This window comes from Lathamus discolor, chromosome 2, assembly GCF_037157495.1.
Source record: "Lathamus discolor isolate bLatDis1 chromosome 2, bLatDis1.hap1, whole genome shotgun sequence".
In the NCBI taxonomy this organism is placed as follows: Eukaryota; Metazoa; Chordata; class Aves; order Psittaciformes; family Psittacidae; genus Lathamus; species Lathamus discolor.
Window position 1 is genome coordinate 54,329,821 of NC_088885.1, and position 19,554 is coordinate 54,349,374.

The following is a 19,554-nucleotide window of genomic DNA, read 5'->3' on the forward strand; positions in this document are numbered from 1 at the left end:
CATCTGGAGCTTTTTTCTTACTCTTGATAACCCAGTCTTTATAGGGACTCTGTTTATTAAAACCCAAACCACTAACACACACATGCAGAAGAACAACATGAGCAAAAGAGGCTAAACACAATAGTCTTTTGAGTTCAGAAACAGCATAAGCCTGTTGCCCAGCTCCTGGGCAGGTGAAATTATCCCCCCAACTTGGATGTCCACAGGACCCAAGGGAGTTTTCAATTGGTCTGTCATCTGTCAGAGTTAAGGCCACCAAAGTCTGAAGTTACATCTATGTAGCTGAACACAGAATTTGTCCTCCTGGAGGACATAAGAAATACATTTTTCCCCCTGAAAGCCACAAGGTATTTGGGAGAAAACTGCAGTAGCTGTTCTAAAAAAGAATGCATTTGTGAGTACTCAACTGGATAAAAATACCAGAATTTGGCCCTTACAATTCAGAATGGCTAAGGCTAAGACAAGCCAGAAACCACAGCTGCTCTGCAGAGGCTGTTAACAGCAAAAGCTCCCTCTGAACCAGCTTGCCCTGGTATTTCCAATCATCTCGAATAAAGGTGAACTAAAACGTCACTAGACAAACACCATTACAGCCACTAACTGCTGGTCTCTGAACAAGCACAGGATGCTTTGCCAAACATCATCTGTCAAGAAGGAAAACAGCAGTTTAGCAGTGCTCCTTCTTGGATTAATCCAGAGCATTTTAAGCATTTGAACTCTGGCCCCAGAGGGACAAGGCACGTTATTTCTAATGGCTTCTGTCTTGCTGGCCTAGTATCTTTTCCCACATTGGGCAAGACACTGCCCATAATAAAAGATAGATTCATTATTCTAAGGGTTGACTCTTAAAATTAGTCTAAGTGGGACAACTTGGCAAAAAGATGGACTGCCAAAGTTAATTTAGCCTGTTATCAATTCAATAAGCTTAAATAGGCAGTGAAAGCGTTTCATAAGTGTTCATTGTTCAGAGTTCAAGCTAATACCTTCTGCTAAATTGCATTTTGAAGCTTAATCACAATCTACTTTATGTTTCTTTTGGTAATTGGGATCTCTCCACAGCATAATATGAAGAACTCAACTTAATGGTCTCCTCTTATGGAAGTTTACATTTTGGAAGTTTGCCTCAAAGTGCAGTGAGAGTGCCTGAAATAACCCAGAACCTTTCACCCAAATAAGGCAGTAATATTTTGATCATTAAGGAAGTGTCATATTATTACAGGCAATAGCAACAAAATAACCATTATTTCAAATTTTGGACCATATTTTGCACCGCAATTAATGGGAGTAATTTCAAGCCTCCGACACACACACACAGTGTCTCACTTGGCACAGGAGCGATGGGGGAACCGGCTGCTGTTCATTTTGTCCAAAATGTTAAATGTCAGCATTTTCTTTACCAAAGGGAGAAACAGTGAGAAATGCTCATTTCTGGGCTGCATTTTGCTCCAGGGAGGGATATGGATACTGGGAAATGGCATCCAGTAAGCTGTGACTGACATGTAGTCCACGGTCTGGGCACTTGTCCAAATGCATGTTGTCAAGTCCGCTACGCCTGATATCGGCTCTTTCAATGCCAGGTTCCCCCCCGCTACTTTCTCTCCTCCATCATCTCCTGTGTTTCCTGCACCTTAGGCATTATGCTGTGGACGAATATATTTCCCTGCCACCACATACTGAATAAGCATCCTAAAACCTTTGTTCTCAGTGTGACTGCTCTAATCACGTCAGCAGAGATCTGACATAGAGCTGCCTTCTTCTGCCCCAGCGTACTGAAACAAAATAAACAGAAATGTCTTTCTGTGTGTAGAATCTGAGATGAGGACATAGGTGCTTTAAGTCTACCGCTGTGATTTACAGTCCTTTTTCTTTTTCTAATGGCCTTGCTGCTATTCTTCCAAAGACAATTAATACAGAAATGTTCTTATTATATTGCTAAAAATAACTAGCAAATAATTGAGTTCTATGCAGTTTTCAAGAAATGCAAAACAAAACATACAGCTTAAAAAGGGAAAAATCCAGGCAAACTATGTGTGTAATAATAATGAAAAAACTCTGCTATCTTACTTAATGATCAGAAAAAATATTGGCCCAAATAAAGCTGACAAGAAGAATGCTGTAAGATTTATTGTGTGCTGCATGCACGTATACACGTGGGCTCACTGTCCTGCCAGTAAGAACTGGAGAGTCATTAACAGAATTCAAAGGTATTTCATCCATTTGCTCTAAAAGTGAGCATGTCCCACAGACTGGAACTAAAACCAGACAAAATATAAATTTATATATTTAAATATAAAAATTTTATATTTATAAATATAAAAGACTGTTTGAAAGGGTATTCCGGTTCCTGACAATAAAGTATATTTCCTGCAGTAAAAGGCTGAATTAACGTACCCTGTCAAATAAACACATGACTTCATGGCACCTCTGATTTATAGGTGTTAGAATTATTAGGAGAGTAAGACATTGCCATAAACAATTTTATATCAAAACCTTTATGCACTGGCACTTTTATGGCAATTTTCGATAATTTTAGCTACACTTGTGTCAACCTGGAATAATTCTATTGACTTTTACAGAGTCACTTCAGGTTTAGGAGCAGGTCTGTAACACACAGAAATTGTACAGTAAAATTTCCACTATATACGCAGGAAACAGATGTGTGTCCAGATGCAGATGGTGAACTCTGTTACCTGAGACATTTTATTCCTTTTTTCCGTCCTACAAATGATGTATCATAGCTAAAATAAACTCACAGCCTCTGTGCAGAAATTAGCACTTGATGTCTTTGACCCAGTGTTATGAGAAAGGTCAACCATGATGATCCTAATCGTCCTTTCTGACATCAAGATTATGAATCTCTTATTGGTAGAAACATGCAAAAAAAGCCATCAGAAACAGTATCACCTTGTCAAATGAAATCAAATGAGTCAGTAATTCTGAAATAAACACAGGGAAGAAGAGAATAAAAGCCTGGGGGGTTGATCTGGTTCAGGGCAATATAGAAACTGTTCCACTGAATAGAGACTGGTGGCAGCCAGCCCTACTATTGACATGTACAGAGGCAATTACTCATCTAAAGTCTGGAAATCTGTTTTTCCTGAGAGACATTGGTAGAGCCAAAGAGGGGAGAACTGCCAATAGAGAAAAAAAACATGAATATGATTGAGAAAGCAAGGTGTGCTCTGGAGCAATGAATACTTATTCTGTGCGCAAAATCAAGGCAATATACATCCCTCAGGTCCTGTGTGCAGACCCAGACTCCTTGAAAATCACAGCAGGGGTCTTACTTTACCTTGGAAGGGTCTAGGGAAATCACACTGAAAAGTGTAGCTGTGCAGGTAGAAAACCCTGAGAGGCAATGAAAGACACTATCCCCTTCCCACAGGCAATATTTCCTGCCAGGTCAGGGAAAGGTGAGCTCTACCAAGCACAGCAACAACTTGCTGCTATTGAAGGATTTCCACAGCCAGTGGTGAGCCTCAGGCTGCTTTGCAGTCTTGGGATGCCACAAATTGGCTATGGTGGGAACTGGGACTTGGTTGTTGTGCGTGGAAAGGCAGCGATCACACAGTGTGCGTGCCTCATGTCGAGGAAGGGGTAAGAAGCTGCAAAGCACTCCATCCTGGCAGCAGGCAGCCAGCACTTTCCGTATGACCCAATTAGCCACTCCGACGGAACAAATCAATAATGGCATTTTCTAAAGACAAGCAGGCAAGTGCTGCTGGCTCGGCACTGCGCTGCATGTGAAAATACAAAGGTGTTATCTCTGCGGAAAGCATCCTTGCCTGACTTTCCCACTGCAGAGGGGGCAAACGTGAGATGTGGCCAAAAGCCACTACCCACCACAGCATGGATTTTCTTCTCAGTGGCGTGCTTTAGACAGATCAAGTTGAGGGTAGTAGTTTAAGTAAGGCAGCACATGTAGTAATTCAATTTAAGAAAGGGGAGAAGGCATTAAAAACCCTGTCGGGCTGACTCAAACAACAAGGAAATGGTAGAGCCATTTTCTTAGACTGTACTAATAAAATTTACTAGCTGCAGGACCTCATCAATGCAGAAAAGGATCCAGACAGCACGCAAAAAGACCTGAACATCACTGAGGTTGTGGGCAATTGAAACAAAACAGAGTTCAACACCATACTTTGGGGACTGATCGAGGACACCCAGCATTACTCATCTGGAACCTCCTTTTAGGCTATTAATCACAGGATTCCTCTGAACCGTGACATGATGTCACAGCGATAAAGGTGCACACCATTCTGGGCTACAGCTGTGGGCACCTTGAAGATTAAGCAATACTAAAGTAGGAATTTTGAAGATTTAAATTTTGGACTTAGATATCTAATGCAAATAGTACAAACCCCTCTGATGTCTGAAATGTAGCTAAATTGCAGGTAAGTTCTGGTAGAGTCCACTGTGTTCGGTGGACAGGACTGTGCACACTGAATTGTCCCATCACCTTACTGCCCCCACAATCTGGTTCTTACTCCTTCAGGAGACTGAAAGTTGATGTCACACATAAAAAGATGGTCTTTAGAAGCAACTACAAGGCATTCTACAGAGGTTCAATAAAACAATTTCCACATTTTAATCATCTAAGGAGCCACAATAAGAACTAAAAAGACCCTTAGGAAGATGCAGACAGCATGTTTCTGGGGCCGCTGCTGAGCTTTTGCAAGCTGTTTTCCTGCTAGCACAGCCCAGACTGAAATCGCTCATCTTGAATATAGGGGAAAAATGGAAGACAGTTATTCTTGTTCTCATTATGAGGTTAAACATATCATCAAATTCTGAAGAAATCTTGTGGACTGACAGGGAGAGACTTCCCCAACACTATGAGCAGGGCAAGCAGATGGGTTAGATAAAGACAGAAGCTAAAATGTTGCAGTGACTGGCATCAGTACATGTATCACACAGTAATGTCAAATGAATTCAGTGCAACGCAGTCCTTCCTCAGACTCACTCCTCTTCTGCCTGCTTCTTGCACCTGTGCTGACTTTTATTGTTCAGCTTTCCTTTTTGATCCTTTCACCACATGTGTGGGATACAGGCATGGGTCTCCTGGCTCTCCGAGCTGGCATCTCACTTGCATCTCAGCAATCAAAGGAGATTTAGAAGCTATCAGGTGGGCTCACTCCTTTGAAACCCTCTCAATGACAGTACCACAAATTGGTAGCTTTCAGGAAGACTGCTGCTGCCAGTGTAAGCTCTGATAATAGAAATGGCAGCTGAAATTTAAACTTAGACATTTCTATTACTCAGAGGAAAATGTGCAGTCACAGAAGGGTTTCTCATCATCTGAAATTTCAAACTGCTGTGTGTAACATTGTGGAGCCCATTTCTCATAGCCACAAGGGCTTTCTTTAGAGCAGCTTTATGCCTTTCCAGGCAGAGCTCAGTATTGGTACAGGAACTGAAAGCTGAGCTGATCATCACCTAAAATATCCCATTGGGATCAACAACTTTATGGTTCTGCCTGAGACCAGCCTCCCTTTGGCCTCTGTCATGACAGATGAGTCCATACTGATGGGAGTACACAATGAACTGAATATGGTCCAGGATTTTCAATTCACAGAGGAAGTGTAAAGGACATGTAAGGATTGTGTAGGTTTACCTAGCCATGAACGTGAGGGGCATACATACATATACTCCTTTTTTATGCATCTCTCTTCACCTCCTCTTCCATGCTATCACACCAAAATCTACATGCAAGAGGAGGAAGGCACATTCTGGCAGCATTGCCAAAGGGCTGCTAAATTCCAGGTCAGCCAGCAGCTCTGAAAGGAAGCAGGGTATGTTGTCTTCTCCTGAGAAGTAAATATACATATACATTCTCTTTGTACATACTAAAATATTTAAATATGTAAAAATATGGATTATAATTAGGGGAAAGTTAGAATAGATTTGAATGTTGAACATACCCTTGGTAGTTCTTGCTTCGTTTGTGTATGATGCCCTCCACACAAAAAGATATTTCACTGTAATTGTGCCCTTTCAGTGCAATCATGTAAATTTTGCTCTGGTTCATGTTGTTCTTTCTTAGTGAGCTCTGTCGTGGTTATCATGGCCATCCTGGAGGGAAGGAGGAAAAGACCCCAATGGAGCTGGGGCTTGAAGGATTAAAGTTTCTGGGAGTGAGTGGGGAATTTTATTCCCCAGAGTCCCACAGGGCTGCCCTTGACACAAAAACTATTATGCTGTAATGCCCACAGCTGTATATCCAGGGAATTGGGATTTCATACTGACCTCCAGGTGCAATAATTTATTTTGCAGTAACCTACATGTTGATCAAGAGAGAGGTTTTTTATGTGTCTGAAGACCATATGTCTTTGGAATGGGCACCATTAAAAATGATAGATCTTTGAATTGTTTGGGATCTGTCTTCTCATGGTTCTGCTCCTTATGGAGATGTTTACAGCTGTACAGCTCTACTAGGTTTTTGCAGGAAAGCAAATGCAAAGCTAATCACACAATTATAATTTCTGCTGTTGAGCTTCTTCCTATTTTTGTTTGTTTATTGTGCCAGTGTATTTCAAGTCTTTGAGTCGGAACCCCCTTGCATGCACACATTTTCCTCTCTAGAAATCTAACAAAATATTTTGCTGGATATACGAACTCACTTCTTGTTTGGACCATTTCACCAGTAAACCCTCAGCCCTGAAGACAAAGGTTGAAAACCATTGATCAGGACTATGCACAGGAGAACAGCAGTGACCTGCAGCAGCTGCTTGTCAAACCCTGGAAAACACTAGCGACAAAGCTAATTAATACACCTCTCAACTCTATGCCTTCTGTTTAATGCACACACTAGCAGTAAACTGCATTATTTCACTGCAATCCATATATCTTGTGGTAATGTGACAACGTTACTCTAATGTTTATTGAAAATCTTATTTAAAGATACAGTGTCAAATGAGTATTTTGGTTTGCTTCTCTTACTGGGTTTTATTTCCTCTAGTTTGTTTCTCTCTAAATCCTCAATGTTTATATTACATATGATAATGTTTCGATACTACTGAAACAATTGGAAGTTTTCTTAATATTTTCAAATCAACTTTCATTTATAATGTTCTGTTTCACTAAAATGTCTATTCCTCTACATCAGTGCTTTCCCTCATGACTCTAATAGATCTCACTAAAGGTCTAATTCTGTATTTAATTGCTGTACAGCATAAAATGGATGGCTATCTGTTCTGTGTACTGGCACCTACATGGACACATTGTGCAGCAAATAGAAATCCACATTTCTATACTTTTAAGCTACAGTAAGATGCAAAAATCCCAAACCCTCCATGCTCTATGCTACAGTTTAGCTTGGAACTGTGAACACTGCTATTTATCTTGAGGAAGGTAGAACACAGTGATGCAACATACACGTGCGCATACACACACACTTTCAGTCCCCATGGTCAATTACATTCAAAGTTTCAACAAATCTTTACTTTGCACTTTAAAAGAAAAAAATCTGAGAGTTTTAAAGATTGTGACTCTCCGTCAGCTGCAGCAGAAAGCTGTGAATATCTTTACAGGCCAACAAGAAAAAAACACCCCAAAACCAACAAATTAACCTAAAACTCCAGAATGAAACACATTTATACACTATTAAACACTTCTATACTAGTCAGTATTTGCAGATCTGCTGATACTAAGAAACCATCTACTATATTCATATTTCACTTTTCAAGTGTACTTTGCTTGTAGGTTTAACTAATACAGCGCTGGGAATAGAGAAGGACTTCAAAGGAAAAAGTAGCTATTATCCATGCCACCCACATTGATCCACAAGTCATTTCAATCAAAGCATTCCTTAAAAATAATACAGAAAAGTCCCTAAAAGTGTTTATCAGAAATGTCAGACTTCTTTTTTCATTACCTAGAAGTCTACTGGGATAATGGGGCTTTATGATAAATTTTTCCAAACCCTTTCCATGCAGCCCCCCAGGGGGATGATCAGTGTGTAAGATTTGGTGGTGAGCAGATGTACTAACACTGAAAATATTTCTGCCATGGAGCAGCAGAACTTAAGTTTTAGCAGCTAATTTGTGCCTGCCTCCTGACACAGAGTCCTTCCTCGGGGCTTTTTTAGGACAGTCCTTCTCTAAAGACAGCTTTGCTTTGGATCTTTCTTCTCCTCAACCAGGAGATCAGGGATCCCTCCTGACAGCTGGATCTGAAATAAGACCTTTGATCCAGCACATGCTGACACCGCAGGTCTCAGTCAGCATCAGAGGATGCTAGATCAAGGCTGAAGGGTCTGGAAAATATTAACTAGATATGGTGTGTGGAGCCAAGAGATAAATCTGATAGAAAGGCAAGAGAGGGAGAAGGAGAGAAAGAGAAGTGTTCCCTGGAAAGTTTTTCTTCTCAGTTTTACACCAGCACTTTGAGTCACACAGAATTTTTCAGCCTTTACCACTGGGTGCTCTAGGGAAAACAAAAATCTGCTATGTTACACCAATGAACAAGCAAATAACTGTTTTTCCTGTGTGAATATATATGAAGTCATATTAACTTCAGACTCTCTGAACTTTTAAGAGAACTACCTGCTCCTCGATTCTTGCTGCACAAATCAAGCCAAGCCTTTACCCAGTTTTGCATACTAAGAAATTTCCATGTCGTAGTCAGTGGACCTAAAATTTGTTCTGTAACATTCCCATGATTTAGCTGAAACAAACAAAAAAAGTCTCCTGTGTTAGAAAGGGTTTAATTGCTTTGGTTAGAAGAACTAACCTAAACAAGCACAAAGCATAAAAAGAAAGGGATTGTCTCTTGTTGGAGACTGGATTTTGCTCTTGGATATGCATCTGTAACTTCTTCTGAAGTTAACAACATATCAAGGGCAGGATTAGGCCATAGGACATTTGCATTGCAAGCCATGGATCCAGATCAAGGGTCGGAACAAGGGCCATCTTAGTAAACTGCAATTAGGAAACATTTTAGTTGCCTACCTGCTCCATTTCCGTAAAGGTGCTTTGCTCCTCATCTTCCTCCTCAATATCCGACTCTCCCAGAGCAATAGGAACACAAATGGACAGGTCAGGATTGGTCATAAAATCATCATTGTCTGTAATTCCTAGATGCTTCTCCCCATTTTTATTCATTCCATCTTCAGCGTGGTTCTCTTTGTGATTCTCCATGTCTTTGCCAAGCTCAGCAGTTGTGTGACTGTTGACACAATTGTTAAGGGCACCTGTATTCTGGGCAGCAAGCATCATCATCGCCTTCTTTTCAGCTGTTGTCTTGGGGTGCCGAAGGACATTGCAGCAAAAATCCCATGTCGTGTGTTTCACATACTGAAGACCCCTGTTGATCCGAGCAAAAGCAAGCTGCAGATTGTTCATCTCCCCATCCTCGTCTGGTGCCGAGAGGTTGTCAGCACTGAAAGAGCTTAGCAGCAAGGCAAGAAACAGGTTGAGCACCTGAAACAAATAAAGTTAAAAGGAAATCAATGACCCTTAAATGTGAAGGTTTAATGTTTGTTCTTAGAAGCAGGACAGTCTGAGTCTCGTCTCATCTGTGCCACTGTAATAGCACCAACATTTGTGGAACAACCTCTAATTATAGGTGGTTTCAGTAAGAAAAGGTCTGCAGACATTTCCAAACACATTAATTTCATGTGCAGAAGTATAGCATGGATAATAACACATTCTGACATTCCCTTCCCTCCTCCAGCACCCCAAAACACAGACAAGATAAGGCTCAGAAACAGAATAAAGGATACGATTTTAATTGAAAGCTACATAGTGTAAATACTCTTCTAAGTGGTGGTCTTGTTCCTGTAACTTCAGAACTATCTACATTTGCTGGTAGTGCACAGTAAGATTAGACACAACCATACATTTGGGTGACATATTTGATGATTTAAATCTCTTTTTACCTTCTTCCCCCTGACTCCCTGCCAATTATACCCAATAAATAAAGCCAGCTTCTTCTAGAAGGCTATTTCTAGTAATACATCTTGCAGACTGATCACCGGTTGCTGTGTATAGGACGTTACAAGTGCTCATGTTCTGAGAAGGAATGAATTACATCTTTTTATCCAGACTGACAAGGGCAAAAAGCTCTAACTGGACATAGATGCCTGGGATGACAGGAATGGGGCAAAGGTGACTCAAACCAGTATCAGCTAAAATATATTTACCCCAAATACACTAGGGCCATATTCCCTGGTATCAACTCATCTGCTGCCTGTACAAAGGTGGGTAGATGCCAGTTCTGTGGCACTGCAAGGGAGAGATCAGTGCAACAGCACTTCTGCCATTCCAGCAATAAAATGGACTTTCTGAAGATATTTTCTCTGTGATCCCTTAATACTACTAGAAACACTGCAAGTCCCCTGTCTTTTGTCTTTCTGATAGCATTTTAAATCCATAAAATCTGATAGACCAAAATAAACAGTATAAAAATTACTTATACTTAACTGGGCCTTACCAAATAGCCATCAGCTTTTGCTATCATCCTGCACGCTGCTCCCTCTTATTTAAAATATTCAGAATATATGAGCTGGAATTTTGAAAATCTGGTCTTAATCACTCTGGTGACACTGCATTTAAAGTGTCCTGTCAGTACCCTTTTGTAAAGTACTCTCTGCAATTACTGTGATTATAAATGAAAGCAGTTGGTAGCACAGCAGATGCCCATGTCTATTATGAACTACTGAATAACCTATTGCTGCACTGAGCACCACCCTGCTCTAAAGTAAAGCGAGATTAAAGCTAATTGTTTCTTAGCTGGTCCATCATACTGAAGTGTCACTGACAGCTTGTGTGGGTCTCCTCTTAATCACTGCAGCAGTCTGGTATGAGTCAATATTTCATTCCATATCCCACTTCGAGGTATTGCAAGTGATGCTGTCTGATAGGTAGTTGAAAACCAGAGTAGTGGATATACTGCCAAGCAGGTGGGAGCCCATTAGTGAAGGAGTTACTGTCAGAATCACTTTAGCCATTTTCAGCTATGTTTGAGATAACCATGTTGCTACAAGTATCCTGAAAATAAGCACATGTATAGAGAAGAGACACTGCCCAGTTCACCAGTGCCAACAGAGTCTGGAACAAACCACAGCATATGTGTCCTTCCCAGTGGCATCCCTAAGGACATGGGAAGGGGCTGGAGGAAGTGACAGGATAAAGAAATACAGAATAAAACATCTTCTGAACTTTATCTGTTCAGTTCTGTTACATCAACATAGGTGTCCACTGTTTAAGGTTATCAGAGATCTGTACCAGACCTACAGGAGAGGTGTGTCCTCCTAAAGCTCCAGCTTTAGGGCATGACAGGGTGCTTTAGCAAACAATAGACTGGCAGCATTTACGGAACTGAATTACTCTTCAAGGATGTCAGCTGCATCCAGACTCAGACATCAAACCTTAAGGATCTAATGGGGCATCCATTTCAGTCAGAAGAAATTTGTCATGTAGGCAACAGAGCCTGACCAAATACAAATGACCATGTTAGGGTTGCATGAATCTGCCCATGCGTAGTCATCTAGTGCCTACTGACCCTACCATGCCCAAGTCATCCTGTGGCAACTGGCCAATAGGACACACTACTATGGGAGATTTCGTCAGAATATTAGGAAGAAGTTCTTCCCTGTGAGGGTGGCGAGGCCCTGGCACAGGTTGCCCAGAGAAGCTGTGGCTGCCTCATCCCCGGCAGTGTTCAGGGCCAGGTTGGATGGGGCTTGGAGCAACCTGGTCTAGTGGAAGTTGTCCCTGCCCATGGCAGGGGGCTGGAACTAGACGAACTTTGAAGGTCCCTTCCAAGCCAAACCATTCTATGATTCTATATGTGTTTAGATGGACGCCAGGATGGATATCTTACAGCATCCCCAGTGGTGCTAGACAAAACTGAGTCAAGTCTTAGACCTCTGCATACTCTAGTGGTAGCTCAGACCTCTTTTCCATACATGAACACCTTCATGTAGGCACTCAAATTTTGTCATCTGAAGCTGAATTTCACCTTATACTTCATTAATTCTGCTGTTCGCATAATACCTTGTTTGAAATGCCTCGTTTTACTTTTCTGTATTTATTTTGGATGTCAAACTACAGTTACATAAGTTTACCCAGATACAGTTGCAGGTGTATATAAGAGGTGGTAACATTCTTAGTGTTGTTATTTACCATGGATTATTATGGCAGTGTTGTTTGCTTCCCAGAAATGCAGCTGACATTTTGCACAGAGAGCTATTTGCACTTCATGCTTTTAGCCAAAAATAAATTTCAAATATCACTCCCTCCTTCCTTTATGAGCAGGTAACCTCAGAGTTGCATTGATGGGTGTTCAAATACAGTGAATTGATGTGTAAGTATGTTATGTTTACTTATTCCCCCCATTTCACAACACACTGCCTTTTCCAGAAAAATATATGCTCAACCCATGACACACTGTATTCCCCTTAAAAGGTTGCTAATAATATCCAGTCCTCCCGGTTGCTAACACAATTCTTTCAGTTTAAGTAAAAGAAAACTAAAGACTAATTCAGTTTTTAAAAGCAATGGCATATTTGTATATCCATATAGATCCCCTTAAAGAGAAATCTCCTTTCCAGTGACACTGAGCAGCCAGACTGTTGAGAGTGGGTCATTTGTTTGGTCTTTGAGGTTAGGTATCAAATGACAGATGCACTAAGAGAAACCCCAACTCCTGTAGCATAATGATGTTAGTTAGGCATTTACCCTAATGACAATATAGCACACTTTCGTAGGCTTTCTCACTTTTCATATCTTTCCAAAGAAGTGACTCTGGTTGTGCCACTATAAGGCACAAACAATAGATTAATCCAGCCTAATGTCAGGTACTTCTCTGCGGTGCTTAAACTGAAGGAATTTTCCTACAATGTCTGTAGACAATGGAGACAGTCTGGCATCCCAGGAGATGCTGAAGAACTGAACCATCTCTGGTGGCGCCTTCTGAAGCCTGAGCTAGCTTGAGTTTGGTGTTTCACAGCTAGATTAAAGTTAGAGCACTTACCAATGCAAGCCAAATAACTAACAAGGAATCACAGAATATCTCAAGTTGGAAGGAACCCATAAGGATCATCGAGTCCAAGTCACTGCTCCTTGAAGGAAAACCTAAAACTAAATCATACAACTAAAAGGATCATCTACGACTTGTCAAACCCAGCCTGGTGTCCAGAAAATCATTCTTGGTGTCAGTCTCACACTCCATGCTCTAGACAGTGGTGGCCAAACTTCATAACCAGTTAGCCTTCACCAGGTTAGAAGAGAGCTCCAGCTGTTTCAGCCCCATCACTGCTGTCATTCAGCTGCATAGAAAAGGCCAGAAATCCCAGCAGCGTGAGGTACCTGCCAGGATTGTTAACTACTCATTTAATACTTTTTATTTTGTGGATAAAACAGAAGCCAGATATCTCACCCTTTTCAAACCCACTTCTCTGGAAGTGCCTGTTAGACACAGACCAGCATGAAGCTCTTCAGGCACTCTGACCAGTGGAAGAAACTGATTTTCTTCCTTCCTGCTTGTTTTCTGATGGCAGAGGACATCTCCACTGTTACTTGGCTATCACTGATGGGAAAGGTACAGTTTTCTCTTTGGAGGCCTTGAGGACTTCTAGCAAGCCTAATACAATATGTGCCAAGTATTTTAGTTAGTTTACGGTAGCAAAATGCATGAAGCTGCAAAGAAAAACTGCTCATAAAGGAAATTTCACTGCTTCAAGGAAGTGTGAGATTAAGACAGAGACCTGTAGTAATAGGTCATCTAGCCCATCTCTTTGCTACTAAAGGATTATTCCTTTTGTTGGAAGTGTATTTTCCAATCCTTTGTACATTTTCATCCCAGGGCAAAGTTTACTAACAGAGAGTACTCCTGCAAAAAGCAATTTACGTGATCAGTTATTTTCTATATTATCTTTTTTATTATTTCAGCTATTTGTGCTTGGATAAGAGGCTTATATCTTCCCAGCCCAGTTTCCCTTTATCCTGTAATCAATCTCATAATCCCATTCTCATGGTATCTTAGTTTCTTGCTGTCAAAATGCTGTCAAATACATTACCACAAGTATTTCATGAAGTCCTTCTTGCCAGGGGCAGGTGGGAGAAAATACAGGTCATATCAGAACTGATCTCCTTGGTGTTTCTTGCCCAAGATCAGCTAGGAAAACACACAGAAATGGGGATATGGATTTCCTGCCCTGCAGCCACAGAACTTTGCAAGTGGACTGTGTTTGATCCTACAAGGCAGGCTAGCAATTGTGGATGAGAGGTTTGTAGGGCACTATAGTACCAGTTTGTTGCAACAGGATCTTTTTCTTATCAACTCCGTGAAAATCTATTTGGTGAAATAATTGGTTTGTCTGTTTAAATATAAGAAAATGTAATGAAAACAATGGACCAAATTCAGCCTATTTCCCATGTAAAATCCTTAAGCTACTTTATGGTGGAAACAAGAGTGGATGTTCTCCACAGGAAACTAAAAATTGAAGCAATATGGTAGGAATAATCATGGCATATTCAAATACAAAAGTGGCTATAACTTCACTGATTTCATGTGAATGATTTCCATTTTTCCTAAGAAAAAGAACAAGGCCTGATTTCCCCCCTAGCCTCACAGCTATCACATGCATTTCCCCTGGCTGAGCAGAACAGGGGTCTCAGAAAGTGTGCTTGAAAAGCAGAACCTTTGTCACGGCTGGCACTCATGCTTCCTTTAGAAGATCATCTAGAGTTCTTGTTATAGACAGGCTAGATAGAATCTCATAGAATAGTTAGGGTTGGAAAGGACCTTAAGATCATCAAGTTCCAACCCCTTGCCATGGGCAGGGACACCTCACTCTAAACCATGTCAACCAAGGCTCTTTCCAACCTGGACTTGAACACCACCAGGGATGGAGCATTCACAGCTTCCCTGGGCAACCCATTCCAGTGCCTCACCACCCCCACAGTAAAGAACTTTACAGTAAAGAACCCTTACAGTAAAGATCCAATCCATATGGCCAGAGGAGTTTAAGCCTAATATGTCTCATCCTAAAATTGATAGCTGCATGGAAGAAATTAAAAGGAGGAGTAAAAATGCCTTTTCCCCTCCATTAACTGTGAAGAATAGTTATGGTGGGGGATATAGATGTAGCTATCCTCATGCTAAACTCTTGAAACCAGGTGAGATGAATGTGACCTCCATCCCATTGGTCTTTTTGTGGTATTTACCACCAGGCTGGGAGTTTTGCTTACTGTTCTCTACTTTGGGTATTGACACCACATTTCCTTGCAGTTTCAGTCATCTCTTGTGCAGTCTTTAAGCAGTACAAGGCAGAGAAGTGATGCTGGACGGCAGTTGTGCTCACCTACATTTGATAGTGTGTGCATGGGAGAGGGGAATGGTCACCCTTTTTCTCACTTCAGAGTTTAAAGGGGTATGCATAATTAATGAAGCAGATTTCTTGGTGCTGTTCTTGCCACTTTACCCAGGAGTAAATCTGAGTAATGAAAGGGTAGAATAAGCCCATTAATTACACTTCACAGCGCCTTTGTGTCACATAAAATTATTTTTATATTTTTTTTAGGCCATTTCAAGCTGCCATTCATCCCTCCCAGATTTCAGTGGAGCTATAAAGTTGCACTAGCACCAGGGGATGTCAGACCTGGCATGGACCTGGTACATCCTGTTGAGAAGGGGAGGAAGGCGAAGGGCTCCACATCAACATCGCTCTTGCTGCCAGTCTGACATGCTGGAACACATGATGAAAATGCCTCTTCAAAGAGGGACGCTGAACTGGGATGGGAGGATGGTGCTTCCCCAGCTCCCATCTCACAAGGACCAGCCTCTAGTGTCTTGTCACCCCCAGCCTCTGCAGGACCCTGAAACCAGAGTGAGGGGCCTGTGTCCTTGTCACTCTGAAGCACAGATCTGAGGAAACCTATGACACTTCTTATCACAACCTGATGGATTCCCCATGTTGCCAAGTCTTTTTCATTTGTTATCCACTACATAGGTATAAATGCACACACTAACCATACCACACCAAGTGCTGGTCAAACACTATTGAATTGAATTTAGATTTTTTTTTTTTTTTTTGCTGATAACTCTCAGTATTCTTTTGAAAGTAAGAATTATCAGAAGATGACTGTCTGGAAACCAAGGGCTTCCTGATCTGAAAATCTTATTCTCCATGTACTATATGAGAAAGGAGAGTGGGATGGGGAGTGGAGGCAAATAAATTCTTTCCACTCCTAAAGCCACAGCACAAAACCAAACATGTTCCTGCAGGTTTTTAATCAGATATCAAAACAACACTAATTCACCAGCATAGTAAGAGCTCTGTGAGAGCTGCCATGGACTTCTTGAACCGCTGTCTAGACAGAAAAAACGTGCTGTCAGACAAGTCCAGTTGCAAACCTCTCCCAGCAAGACAGCTGCATTTGCGATGTTAAAGGCTCAACATACCCCAGAAGCATTAGGGAAGCTATGGAAAGTTTATTGATTACAAACCAAGAAACAATTACCTTTGTGCTAAGTCAACAAAAGTGTTTAGATGTCATGGCGATGAGCATGTCAAGACAATTACAGAGCAGGACAGACTACACAGGCTTGGACTGACTGTACACACTTCTGAGTCTTTGCTATTGCTGCTCCCTGAAAGCAGTGAGGTAAGAACACCCGTATTATCTCTGGAATATTTTCACTACTCATATGCAAACACCACCTCATCAGCTGCTCTACCAATTATTATACAGTGACTAGACACAAGAAAAAAGCACTAATTTTGGAAGTTTAAGCTCTGTATTTTTTACCCAGATGCCACACCAGACCTAACCTAATAGGCTCATATGTGGGACGCTGCCCACACAAAGCAGAATAGGATCCCTGAAGTCATCCTTTAAAAATTCAGATCCCACACCTCCCCTGAGAGGGGAACACCTAGCCTTGTCCAAAGATTGCACTAAGTTTTGCACTCAGTCATCTACAGGCCATCACGTCCCTTGGGCAGTCAGGACTGGAGATTGAGAGAAAGAGGTAATTCCCATTCACACATGGCAGAAAACATCTCAAGAAAGGCAAGCCACAGAGAGCCAAAAGGACAAAAAAACCCACCCTAGAAACATAATAATGAAGAAAAAAAATACCCTAGTGATTATGGGCACAGTAAATAATGACTTCCCTGCAGCCAATATATTATAGCAAAGCAAAATCAATATGAGGGTAGGCCCAGAGACTAGAAAATTAAATCCAAGAGTCAATAAATAATTAATATCAGCTTTGTGCCTTTTTTTTTCTTTTTTTTTAAATGTGGAAAAGGAAACGCATTTCCATTAAAATGTTACTTTCTAAGCAATTTCCCAGGCTTGATGTAATTTGGGTTCAATTACAGAATCACACTTTCTTATTAAATCAAATGTGAGAATGATACCTATTTAATGAATTTGAGAGGTGTAAGGAGGTTCTGATTTTTTATGTTTTGCAAATGCAGATTGCTGGGAGGGCAGAATGGAGTGACAGAGCTGTCTGCTCACCAGGAAGGCTTATTTCAGGAAAGCTACAAAGCAGATTTCTACTAGCAATTTCGCATGGTATGAAATTTCCTGCCTTTATAGCACATGGCTGGGCTTGCAGCTTTCACATACCTCTGCTGGAGAAGACCCTTAACTCAAAAGCATAGGATGTGAGGGTTTACCAGCAGTGGTTTCTTAGTGCTTCCTGAATACTCAGGGAGTTATTCTTGTTTTTTTGCAAAGAAGGGAAGGATATGGATGTCCTTCCTTTCTTCACACAGTGTATGTCTACAGGATAAAGCTGGCACTGCGTGTTGCAGAGAATTACTAAACATATAAGAAAAGCACTTTGTGTAGGACTGGCTACCAGCATCTTTCAAATCAAGAGTGTTCTCAACTTCATGATGAAAGCAAACTTTTCTATTCCAGCATGATGACATCATCTTTGACTACTTCCTTGTATCAGGAAGTAAAAAGGTATTTTGCTGATGCAGAAATTTCAAAATTATTTTATTTATTCATTGTATTCTGTGTGCCTAGCCGAAATCCCAGCAACTGGGGTTGCTCAAAATCTCCTTTAATGCAAGACGGACATAAAACTGGGGAAGGAGAATGTCAGTGGTGTAGGCTGTCCATCAGAGCATTCTTATGGACATCAGACTGCCAGTCTCCTAGAGAGAAGAAAGGAACTGAGACCTAGACAGCTAGCCCATTTTGTGAACTAAAGCTTGCATCAGCAGTAGTAAACAAAGAAAAGCCAAGGCCTGTTCTTCCTCCCTGAGGGTAAGCAGCTGACCCCCCTTCCCCAGTCTTCCCCCAGGGCAAGATTGCTTGTGGCTGCTGTCCCCAGAACACCCAGGCACCAGCTGGGACAGGATGGCCAAGGAATATGCGAACCAAGACAGAGGAGGGACACTCATCATGTTTGAGTTCATGCCCTAACCAGTTTATAGATGTAGCCACCTGCCCGTGTTTTCAAGCAGAAAGACTTCAGCAGGCATTTGGCACTTGCTGAACCTCCCAGAAATGGGATGGCATGACATCTAAAAGTGGAAGTTAAGAGAATGACAGGAGATGAGAAGGGGCATGGAAATACTCCTGGAAGAAATACCCATCCAATAGAGTTTGTAGCACAAGGAGCATGAGGATGCTTTTAGTTGTGCAGTTGCAACAAATGAGTACACATGACAGGAACCAGAAAGAGAATGGAACTGATAGAGGGGAGAAGGCAGCAAACAGTGACAAAAGGGGACGAACTGAGAGTATAACTTCTTGAAAAACATCCATTACCAAAGACAAATGAAAGCACCTCTTTTAATTTCCTGGAAAATTCAGCATTGAAAATGTAAGTATACTTCAATCCAAATTCTAATATCAGCACATACTATCTTCGTGAGAAAATATGACTCTTACCCACTGAAAGCAGAGCTTCTATACAAAATATTGGCTTGGCCAAAAAATAAACTCCTTTTGCATTGAAATAATTGCAAAAATTTCAAAAGATTTCAGGGCAGAGACTTGGAATATTTTTTGTGCATTGGGAAGAGTGAAGTCACAGAATCACAGAATTGTTAGCCTTGAAAGGGTCATCTGGTGGTCATCTAGTGCAATCCCCAAGTCAAAACACACAATTGGATGGATCTTGTGGAAGATATCATGAAAAGCAGAAAGCCAAAGCAATGTTGAAAGAGGAGGAGATCTGCTCAAAGCATGAGACTAGGAAGACTACAGCAGAGATATATGTTAATATCAAAGAGGGAATTACTATAATCAAGGTCAGAGCTGGCCAAAAGGAAAGAATATAAATTTTAGGTAGAAGAAAAATAAAGGAAGGGCCTATTTGGATCATGTTCAATGAGAACTAATTTAAACAAGACTAGCTAGGCATGACGCAAACAAAACAGAAAGAATAAAAGGTAACACATGAAATCTAAAGACAGGGAAATAGAACAAGAGAGACGTAAATTGCAGAAATGTGTTAAGAAGTATGAAGAAACCAGTTCTGATTCTCCTTTCCCCTGCACTGTTTGCTATAATATACTGAGAGAGATTCTCCTCAGCAAATATGGGCCAGTACTTTTACTGGATTTAGAGAAGCGTA

The 19,554-nt window shown here is 41.2% G+C and overlaps 1 protein-coding gene across 2 annotated transcripts in view; it reads right to left on the reverse strand.

The window, feature by feature from the left end:
* LOC136008081 (sodium channel protein type 5 subunit alpha-like) overlaps positions 1–19,554 on the reverse strand; it is a 213,888-nt gene that overhangs the window by 63,986 nt on the left and 130,348 nt on the right. For both annotated transcript variants that reach the window (XM_065666864.1, XM_065666863.1), the window contains one exon: positions 8,949–9,419. In XM_065666864.1, coding sequence (XP_065522936.1) covers positions 8,949–9,419 — 471 coding nt within the window. The remainder of the gene's footprint in view (positions 1–8,948; positions 9,420–19,554) is intronic.